At 43.1% G+C, this 11,665-nt stretch overlaps 1 protein-coding gene across 1 annotated transcript in view; it reads right to left on the bottom strand.

Moving 5' to 3' along the window:
• Positions 1-1,206: 1,206 nt before the first annotated feature.
• The window catches only part of LOC124802974 (lon protease homolog 2, peroxisomal-like), a 102,047-nt gene continuing 91,588 nt past the window's right edge, over positions 1,207-11,665 (bottom strand). The window contains exons 13-16 of the mRNA XM_047264071.1: positions 5,867-6,082; positions 2,815-3,012; positions 1,702-1,812; positions 1,207-1,617 (exon numbers count right to left, since the gene is read on the bottom strand). Coding sequence (XP_047120027.1) covers positions 1,501-1,617; positions 1,702-1,812; positions 2,815-3,012; positions 5,867-6,082 — 642 coding nt within the window. The 3' untranslated portion in view covers positions 1,207-1,500. The remainder of the gene's footprint in view (positions 1,618-1,701; positions 1,813-2,814; positions 3,013-5,866; positions 6,083-11,665) is intronic.

Here is an 11,665-nt window from a genome sequence, read left to right as displayed (position 1 = left end):
ATTCTTCCGTGTTTGCTATTGTCTCGTAGTTTATTAGGCAGACAGGATTTAAATGAGATAGCAGCAAACATGAAAGAATACACAGCATAATGTTTACATTCTTCTACCTTTTCTTTTAATTTATTTGCTGACGCAGAGGTTTTGATGCCAGTATTTATCTTTGTGCCTGTGTAGCGCTCATATAATCGACGGCAGAAGTTAGTTGTGGCGGCACCTATCAACATTTTTCAGAACTTCCACTTAACTTTGCACTCGATTCTAAGCCACAGGTGGTTTTTTGGATTACAAAAACCAGAAAAAAAGTGCGGCTTAGATTCGAGTAAATATGGTAGTCATTATGTGTATTTCAACAATTTATTTTATGAAATGACTTTAGACTGAGTCAAAAGTGAGAGATAATGGCACACAGTGGATCAGATTTCACTTCCATATTCTACCTTCTAGATTGACATTACAAATATTTTGGTCACATTTCCCTGACATTATTTTAGTAACGCCATTGATGACCTCAATATTGAGCAGCAACCACACAGCAACATCTTTTAATACTTGGCAATGTAAGAGGTGTCTGCCCCTATTTGTGACTCCACATAAGCAGTGCTTATTCTTTCTTTCTCTCTCTCTCTCTCTCTCTCTCTCTCCCTCCCTCCCTCGTGTGTGTGTGTGTGTGTGTGTGTGTGTGTGTGTGTGGTTTTTCTGGTAACTTACGTTCCCTAAGAGATAATAAATGTAGTCCTCCTTCAAGCACTCAGTTTGTGCAATAACCACGATGGTACAATTAAGAGCAATTTGAGTTTACACTGAGACATACCAGCAGTAATCCTCCCTTTGTACAGTGTTTCCATGGAATCAGAACACTATGTACTTCTTGTCACACATCATATGGTGGACTGTATAATACAAATGTGGATCAAACACATTAATAGGTCCTACTTTCATCTTTCCTTCTTACCATCATTTAACTTCACCACACTGGATCTAAATACAAGAAAGTACAAACAATTATAACAACATTTAATTATTTAACTCTATTTTTTAAAAAAACTCAGTACATAAAGTGGATGCCCCAAAGTGCAACTGTTTTTAATTCTTAAGAAAAAAAAGACATATTTATTCTCATTTTCACTAAATTCATTACCCAGCATTTAGTTATGCAACAAAATAATCTGTTTCTCAGAATGCTAGACATTGTGTCAAATATGACAGTTTCATGTACACTTGACTTTATTACTGTACAATATAAATTTATAAAACAGTAGAAAAATAAATGTAACATGTAATTCAATATCACATATCTCTTAAAAATTATTTAACAACTGTACACATCACAGCAGCAAAATGAAACATATCACTCCATTGTTTGAAAGCAACTTCAGCACATTTTCATGTAACCATGGGCATTACTTTCTACAGTATTGAAAACAAAAATGACTTTTTTGCAGTTCACTGCAAATGAAAACCAATACCAGGAATGTATAATTCTCTTAACAACATATTTTTTCAAAGTTTACTTAACATGGGAACCTCCATCTTCAATGAGCCTGGGGGAAAGCCACCATCAAAGGCTGCTTGAAGAACTTCATCCATATGGTTAACGAACACAAATGTCAGGTCCTTCTGCAAAGTAAAAAGTAAAAGATACATTAAAAAAAAGTAGTATGACAAGTTTTATAAAATGACAAACAGGATAAAAGTGCTTACCTTCACATTTTCAGGTACTTCATGTAAATCTTTTTCACACTTCTTGGGCAGAATAACCCTCTTGACACCAGCTCGATGGGCAGCCAACACTTTATCTTTGACACCACCCACCTATAAAAAAATTCATGAAATGCTAAGTGAAAATACATGAACTAAATCTGCTAAACTTACAGCATTTATTGCTGAAGAGTATTTGTCTTCAGTGACTTTACAGACAATACTCGCAAGATGAAATATAAAATATCAGTGGTTATTAGTTAGTGAGGTAAATGTTATGCAAATTACAAGACAAAATATTTGATGTAGTTTGTTCCTGCAGTAAGAGAGACATTTTTCTTGCAAGATGTAGAGGTTTAATAGTGCTTCTAACTCAGAGGCTGGACAAATATGGCTAGTTGCTAGAAGACCTCAATGGTGGAAACAGTTTACATGAGTTGTCTCTAACATGAAAAGGTGTACTCAGTTTAGGGGGAAATACCGTGGGGGAAAAAAGAGGTAATATTGCAGAACTTTATTACACCCATTCTGATGTCAAAATGCTACTTGGAAAACATTCTATCTATCCTTTCCTATCTTGCATCTGAACTCAAAATGTTTTAATAGCCCTTATTTTAATTTGTGTCATTTTTTCAGTCACCTAGCAATCAACAGTTTTTCCAGGTCTTTATTCTAGTTGCGTTAATACTGTTAATCTCAATTTTTCCACTTCTTCCTGTGCCCTATAAAAGCTACTAGTCAACATTTCATTTCAGTATGTATATTATACTTGAAACAGCAATGGCTCATCAATAGAAGAAATTGAATCCATCTTCCATCACACAAAAAAATGAATTTATTACATAACAAATATCATTACAGTTATTTCAAAAGCTGCAACTAGAAGGCCATTTTAATGAAAAAACTGCATGGTACTCATATTTTCAGTGGTCAACACTACAATATTAATACTGTAAAACTCTAGAAGCTTTGAAAGGTGTACCTACAATCCAGAAATATTCAAAATCAGAAAAGAAATGTCACAGTCACTTCAATCACTCAAATTTGGACAGCAATTAATTTTCAACTAGTTAAGCCACTTGAAACACAATAAGTACAAAGATTAAACATACTTACTGGAAGAACAACACCCCTAAGAGTAATCTCGCCCGTCATGGCAATGTCAGTGGCCGTTGGTTTGTTTGAAAACAGTGAAATTAATGCAGTAGCTATAGTCACACCTGCTGATGGTCCATCTTTTCCAACTGCTCCAGCAGGGAAATGGATGTGGATATCCAAATGTGATAATGTCTCTCCATCAAGCTTTAATCCATACTGAAATATAATCAATCTGGTTTACACAACTGTAAGTAAATCACATAAAAGGCTAAAAATGCTGACAAAAAAAAAAAACCTGACAATACAGCGAGAAACGTGAATATTTAATTGTTATTTATTAGAGGAACTATGAGCTTATATAAAATTGCACAAGATCTAGAATGAGCTCTTTCATACCTTGACTCAGTGAATAACCACCACATATGGTTTTCACAATGACTAGGTACTGCTGCACAACATAACCAGGCACACAACAAGGGCAACCAATGTAATCTACTATGATACGTTCAAACTGTGTGTAATGGAACAGCTTCCAACACTTTGCTTCATATAGTATTCAGACACTAATTGCCACAAGAAAAGGCATTCCATTTCTGTATTTTTTTTTATGCCCTCAAAATTAGTTTTACAGTGAATCAGAGATACTAGGCAACTGCAGTTGGGGTTCACCTACTTCCACATCCACAGTCTTTCACTTGCTTCTACCAAAGAAGACATGTTTATATCCAGAGCTTTGAAGATGATTCCCATGGCACCTATCTGTATTCATGGGTGTGACTTGGTGGCCTTGTTCAAATCTGGAAGGTTTCCAACTGGTAGACATCACACTCTGTAGCTCAGGAACATCTCAGCCATTGAAATTCTATCAGTAGATGCTAACCACTTGATCACTGTTTACCAAAATAAATATCTTAACTAGAGACAAAATGTAACTACAGTCATGTGGTTGTGCCAAGGGCAAATTAAAGAGAGGGGCGGGGGGAGGGGAGGCAGCCTTCAGTCTACAGCATCTTAGACTCACTCAATCATTTTCAAATCTGGGAAGTAAGAAGACCGGTCAAGAGCTGTTACGCTGTATGTATGAATATATGTGTTTGGTCAGGCATTATCGTCCATCAGATGGAACTCTGTACACACCATAGAAAAGCATGTCACTGTAGAATACCATCCTTATCCACCATAGCCATCACATTACCCACAGAAAAACAATGCAGCTGCACATGAGCTGCTAAAGTGATGCCACCTCAAATGAGAAAGAAGGTGCTTCCGTATCTGCCCCTCCCACAGTAATGGAAAGTTTGCAACCTGTTCCAGGAATGCATCATATGATCATCACTCTGCAATCAAAACCACAGCTTCAGAAGAACTTTATGACTACCTTTTGTATCGCCCCTATTCTCGGGATCAATCACAGTGAGTGAGCTACCAAATTCAAAGAACAATGTAGTTCCTTCATGTGAAGAAAATGTATATGCTATGTCCACAACAGCACACAGCACAACTTTTCAAAGCCAATAATATAAGTCTACAGGAGCCATTTACCACAGAGGTCACAAAAGGTCTCTAGACAGGGTAGAGGATGTGCTAGTTGGATGTGTTCTTGCAGGTATGGTAAGATGAAGCTCTTGACACTGGATGGAAGCACATCATCTATCTTTCTCATATTGCTGCTGAATGTTTCTTGAATCCTGGTATATCACAACTGTTGTAAAATGGTGTTACAAGTGACAGTCAACTTCCTCACATAGACATTGAACAGCTTTTAATCAGCCATTCATCTGGCCATCTATAATGGATGTGTGTTTTCTGCACCTTCACACTTTCCTACAGGATGAATACTATGTGACAAAGAAACACAGTACCCTGTCAGAATTATTATACCTATGTGGTTTAACTGGAAAAATGGTGAATTTCTCCAGCTCCTGGTATGGTTTCACTGCAAGGAAACCCATGTCAAAATGATAAAGACTCAAGGCACACAGGAAAAATCAGCATTAGGCCAGTGGCTTGACACCACTAAGGATTCATCCGTAGACCAATTTTGGCTGTCTTGGATCAGAAAGGCAGCACTAAGGAGTGTGTTCCTATGTTCAATCCCATTAGTGGTTCTGAAGTGATTTAACAGCATGGTTGTTTGTCCCTTTTTCTTAATCTTTGTCCCAAGTCAACTCCTGCAATTTGTATTGGCAGCAGGTCGACTGTAGATGCTTTCTTCAATAACATATCAAAACTGTCATTGCCCAGGATACCTGCTTGTCTCAGTATTCAGAGCAATCACTTATGTTCCTGTATAGTGCAAGCTGCATTAAAATTCATGAATGGTGGCAAGCAGTGGATGTGTTGGAGAGTAAATTTCAATTGCCTTCAAATTACTAGGGGAGTCGCTGCACAGGAGTGTATTTCTGGCAGATTAAGCCTGTACATGCGTGAGAACTCTCAGTAATGCTAGTAATTCCGCTGTGTAGATGCTTCACTCGGTGAGAAGGGAGTGTGATTCACAAGCATTTTTGTCAATAAATGCAAGGCTAGCTTTCTCATTGTCCTTAGAGCCATCAACGTACATATCACAGCTAAAGTTGCGTCATTTTGGATGACCAAATAAAGCCTATGGCAATGTTTATTAGGTTGGCATAATTCTTGTAAGCAGACAGAGTTTAATTTGCAGTAGAGGTCAACAAATACACCACATGGGGAGCTCTGTTGAACACCACTGGAGATTGGTCGATTCAGAAAAGTGGCCTCCTGACTGTTAAGCTGCGAGATAGTAACAACTATTTTCACACTATTACAGACAAGCATAAACTTTTAAGAAAGAGCAGCACCTTTAACTTCTCCTCCCCTATTTCTATTTTATTTGAGGATATAATTTCAATAAGCATGTGCTTCCTCTTATGGAGTCAACAAAGGAGAGACTCTACAATTAATTATTAGTCTAATGAAGAAGTACTGAATCAAACTGGGTTAAGATAATAGGGGATAGTTAATTTGGTTACTTTGTGTGTGTGGGGGGGGGGGTTCAACAGTAATGAAGAAATGAACATATAACCACCAGCAGCAGGGTCGTTCTTACCTGATTGGCCGCACCACGCACCCAGTTGAGAGCGAGCTGTGCCGACTCACGCATGACGCTGCCCAGCTGCCCCGTGAGCATTAGGTCTCCAGAGCCGGCCATCTGGCTGGCCTCCACCAGCAGCAGCTCCCCACCAGCCTCTGTCCACGCCAGGCCCAGGGCAACTCCAGCCTGTCCGAGCCTGGACCACAGCTCTGGACCACTGTACACTGCTGGCTGCAAATCAAAATGTGATATACATGGTAAAAACTCTTGTCGTGAGAAGTAGCCAAAACTCTTTTTTCTCTTGACAATATTATCAAAAGTATGGATTGCTAATTGCCAAATAGTGAAGAAGCTGAGTAGCAGACAGGCACTACAAACAAGGCCTCCTAAAGTAGAAAAACACACACACACGCACGCACGCACGCATGCACACAAGTACAACTTGAACACACGTGATTACTGTCTCTGGCAGCTGAGGCCGCTATAGATAGGATTGAAACAGAAGTAAAAGCACAGAACAGCTAAATGAAAGGCACAGAGAAAAGTGACTGGCTGCCCACTTACAAAACACGTGTGTGAGCCAGTCATCCTGTTAACACATCAAGGACATCTCCCCAAACTTCACAGAAACAAGTTGGAGAGATCTGAAAACCTTAAAACTCTAACCACATTTGCTTCAATGTCACTTAAAATAGAGGGCACAACTGCCAGCAAATCTGCCACTGCATTCTGGTCCAAAGATAAAACACAGTCTAGTAAAAATGGCACACACTCACCTGTATGCCACAAGCATCACACACTGGAGGGTCATCACACTGGAGCAAGAAGGCGGGAGAAGGGACCAAACTATGAGATCATCAGTCCCTTGTTCCTAATAAAACAATGCCACAAGTGGGAGAATAAAACGGATGAAACATATAACACAAAACGGAAAGAAAGGAAAAGCCACAAGAACGAAGGGAAGGCAATAAACACTAAAAGGAACAAAAGAGGACAAGAAAACAGAGGGATGCTAGAAACAGAAGAGAGTAAACCATGAAAGCAGATTACAGTGGCTGGACAACCATGAGAATAAAAAGGGAATGCCAGCCACTCTGCAAGAAATTAAAACCTCCACTCTAAAAGCACTAGGGTGGAGGACACAGAGGGACAAAGGACATGCACTAAAAACTACATAGAAATATAAAACCCACTCTCACAGATAAAACGTAAAACTCAAGCTGCTGTGGAAGCATTGTCGCCCAACACCGAAGGCAGGGTGCTGGGAAAGTTAAAAGTATGCCGTAGAGTGGCTAAAAGTGGGCAGTCTAGCAAGAGGTGGATGACTGTCATTTGAGAGCCACAGGGATACTGAGGTGGGTCCTCACGACGGAAGAGGTAACCATGCATTCATAGTCTCCTTAATGGCACACAGTTTGCTGTACGTGCTGTTATGCCATTCCGTCTCCCAAAGCCGGAAAACCCTGCGGTGTAAGACAGAATGCAGGTCAGCTTCGGAGATGCCTATCTCCAGAAGCGGCTTCCGCGTCGCACGTTTGGGCAGCTTGTCAGCAAGTTTGTTGCCAGGGATTCCGACATGTCCTGGGGTCCACACAAACACCACGGAACGGCGAGACTTTTCCAGGGCATAGATGGACTCCTGAATTGATGCTACCAGAGGGTGGCGAGGGTGGCGAGGGTAGCACAGGTCGATAGCTTGTACGCTGCTCAATGAGTCAGTACACAGGGAAATGACTCACCACGACATGAGCGGATGTGCTCAAGAGCACAAATATGGCCGTTAGCTCTGCAGTGAAAACACTGCAGCCAACTGGCAAGGAACATATGCGAAGCCTACATGACCGTCAGCCATTGAGCCGTTGGTGTAAACCACTTCAAAGCCACGGAACACGTCAAGAATCGAGAGGAACTCACAGCGGAGGGCAGCGGGATGAATTGAGTCCTTAGGGCGATGCAAAAGGTCCCGACGAAGCTGCGGCTGAGGCTGAGGTGTACGCGGATGGACTGCAAGTAGAGGTGGTAAAGGGAAGGACTCCAGTTTGGAGAGAAGGGACCGCACGCGAACCGCAATCGTTAGCCCCGATCTGGGCCGCTGATGCGGGAGATGGACTGCCGCGGGCGGGAAAAGGAGACGGTAATTCAGATGCTCAGGGGAACTATGAATGTGTGCTGCGTAGCTGGCGAGCAGTTGCGCACGTCTAATCTGCAGTGGAGGGACACCAAGCTCCACCAGTACGCTAGTCACCGGACTCGTCCTAAAAGCTCATGTCGCTAATCGAACCCCACAGTGGTGCATAGGGTTTAGTAAATGCAATGCTGAAGGCACTGCCAAACCATAAACCACATTCCCATACTCAATTCGGGATTGGACAAGGGCTCTGTAGAGCTGCAGTAGTGTACAGCGATCTGCACCCCAATTGGTGCTTCTCAGGCAATGGAGGGCATTGAGGTGCTGCCAGCACTTTTGCTTAAGATGACGAAGATGAGGGAGCCAAGTCAATCAAGTGTTGAAAACCAGTCCTAGGAATTGATATGTCTCCACTACAGTGAGTGGATCGTCATTAAGGTAAAGTGCAGGTACCGGATGAACGGTAAGACACAGACAGAAGTGCATGACACATGACATTGCGGCTGAAAACTGGGATCCGTGGGCTAGAGCCCGTGACTGCGCCTTGTGGATGGCTCCCAGGAGGTGCCGCTCAGCAACAACAGTACTGGAGGAGCAGTACGAAATGCAGAAGTCGTCTGCATAAAGAGAATGTGAGACGGAGGGCCCGACAGCTGCTGCTGGACCGTTAATGGCCACTAAAAATAGAGAGACACTCAATACAGAGCCCTGCAGGACTCCATTCTCCTGGATATGGATGGAAATATGGGAGTCACCAACTGGACACGGAAAGTACGGAACGACAGGAAGTTTTGGATAAAAATCAGGAGTGGTCCCCGGAGACCCCACTCATACAATGTGGCAAGGATATGTCATCGCCAAGTCGTGTTGTATGCTTTATGTAAGTAAAAAAAGATGAAAATCATGTGATGCCATCTGGAAAAGGCTGTTCGGATGGCAGACTTGATGGACACAAGATGATCAGTGGTAGAGCGACCCTGGCGGAAGCCACCCTGACATGGAGCCAGCAAGCCACATGACTGCAGGACCAAACCCAACCGCTGACATACCATACGTTCCAGCAGCTTACAAAGAACGTTGGTGAGGCTGACCGCCGTTTCAGTGTGCAAAAGGCTGGGGGGTAATTCTCCGACACAGAAGCTCGAGCAAAGTGCTCAGCAAACTGCTCAGCAATCATGTTTGCGTCAGTACATAACTCACCATTTATGGTAACACCGGGGACAGCTGTTGGGGCCTGGTACCCGTAAAGACATCTGATCTTTGCCCAGATTTGGGAAGGTGACATGTGGCACCCAATGGTGGGACTTATCTCTCCCAAAACCCCTTCTTCCGTTGTTTGATAAGGTAGCAAACACGGGCACGGAGCCGTTTAAAGGCTATCAGGTGCTCCAGGGAAGGGTGCCGCTTATGCCGCAGTAGAGCTCGCCGACGCTCCTTAATTGGCCTCGGGCACCCTAAAGAGTGAGGGTTCGCATTTTCTGCTGCAGAAACAATTGTGCTAGTCACCTGCTAAACCATCACATCGATGTTACCATGTGGGGGAGATTCAGTGGTGACAGCAGAGGTGAAAGTTCCCCAGTCCGCCTTGTTCAAAGCCCATCTGGGCAGGTGTCCGAGTTCCTGATGCTGCGGCAGTGACAGGAAGATGGGGAAGTGGTCACTACCACACAGATTGTCATGTGCTCTCCAGTGGATAGATGGGAGAAGTCCTGGGCTGCAAATTGATAAATCAATGGCCAAGTAACTACCATGAGCCACACTGAAATGTGTGGCGGCCCCCGGAATTTAAGAGGCAGAGGTCGAACTAAGACAGTAAAGTTTTGACATCTCTGCCTCGGCCAGTAAGCATGGGGCCACCCCACAAGGGGTTATGGGCATTAAAATCTTCCAGAAGTAGGAAAGGTTCAGGGAGTTTATCATTCAGTGCAGCTAATACACTCAGGGGTACCGCACCATCTGGAAGAAGATATAGGCCTACACTGCAGTTATTTCCTGTGTCGTCCTTATTCTGTCAGCCACAGATTCAAGAGGGGTTTGAAGGGGCACAGTTTCACTACAGATTGAGTTTAGGACATAAACGCAAACTCCATCTGACACTCAATTATAGTCACTATGGTTCCTGTAATATCCCTTATAGTCGCGGAGGGCAGGGGTCTGCATTGCTGGGAACCAGGTTTCCTGGACGGCAATGCAGATAGCAGGTGTAAGGCTTAAAAGTTGCTGTAGCTCAGCCAGGCAGTGGAAAAAACCACTGCAATTCCACTGGAGGATGACATCATGAGACTGGGAAGGCATGGAACATTCAATGAGGCAGTTTACACCTTAGGGTCACCTTCTGCTACATCTACATCTACATTTATACTCCGCAAGCCACCCAACGGGGTGTGGCGGAGGGCACTTTACGTGCCACTGTCATTACCTCTCTTTCCTGTTCCAGTCGCGTATGGTTCGCGGGAAGAACGACCGTCTGAAAGCCTCAGTGCGCGCTCTAATCGCTCTAAGCAAGCTACACTGCGATGCAGAGCGCCTCTCTTGCAGAGTCTGCCACTTGAGTTTGTTAAACATCTCCGTAACGCTATCACGGTTACCAAATAACCCTGTGACGAAACGCGCCGCTCTTCTTTGGATCTTCTCTATCTCCTCCGTCAACCCGATCTGGTACAGATCCCACACTGATGAGCAATACTCAAGTATAGGTCGAACGAGTGTTTTGTAAGCCACCTCCTTTGTTGATGGACTACATTTTCTAAGCACTCTCCCAATGAATCTCAACCTGGTACCCGCCTTACCAACAATTAATTTTATATGATCATTCCACTTCAAATCGTTCCGCATGCATACTCCCAGATATTTTACAGAAGTAACTGCTACCAGTGTTTGTTCCGCTATCATATAATCATACAATAAAGGATCCTTCTTTCTATGTATTCGCAATACATTACATTTGTCTATGTTAAGGGTCAGTTGTCACTCCCTGTACCAAGTGCCTATCCGCTGCAGATCTTCCTGCATTTTGCTACAATTTTCTAATGCTGCAACTTCTCTGTATACTACAGCATCATCCGCGAAAAGCCGCATGGGACTTCCGACACTATCTACTAGGTCATTTATATATATTGTGAAAAGCAATGGTCCCATAACACTCCCCTGTGGCACACCAGAGGTTACTTTAACGTCTGTAGACACCTCTCCATTGATAACAACATGCTGTGTTCTGTTTGCTAAAAACTCTTCAATCCAGCCACACAGCTGGTCTGATATTCCGTAGGCTCTTACTTTGTTTATCAGGCGACAGTGCAGAACTGTATCAAACACCTTCCGGAAGTCAAGAAAAATAGCATCTACCTGGGAGCCTGTATCTAATATTTCCTGGGTCTCATGAACAAATAAAGCGAGTTGGGTCTCACACGATTGCTGTTTCCGGAATCCATGTTAATTCCTACATAGTAGATTCTGGGTTTCCAAAAACGACATGATACTCGAGCAAAAACTACCGATTTATTGCCTGAGCCATCTATATCCATTGTGTCTGAGGGTCTGGCGAGACCTAGGTCCTTAGCATACGCCAAAATCTCCACCCCATCCTCAGCCGCAGAGCTTGTAGGTAGCGGTGGTGTGGCTGACACGGCAATTTTCTTGGTCTTAGGGGTTTTCTTTTTGGATTTCTCTCACTGCTCCTTGGGTTT

This window comes from Schistocerca piceifrons, chromosome 6 (genome assembly GCF_021461385.2).
Source record: "Schistocerca piceifrons isolate TAMUIC-IGC-003096 chromosome 6, iqSchPice1.1, whole genome shotgun sequence".
Taxonomy (NCBI): Eukaryota; Metazoa; Arthropoda; class Insecta; order Orthoptera; family Acrididae; genus Schistocerca; species Schistocerca piceifrons.
The sequence above is the reverse complement of the archived record's forward strand: the minus strand, read 5'-3'. Positions and strand labels throughout refer to the sequence as shown.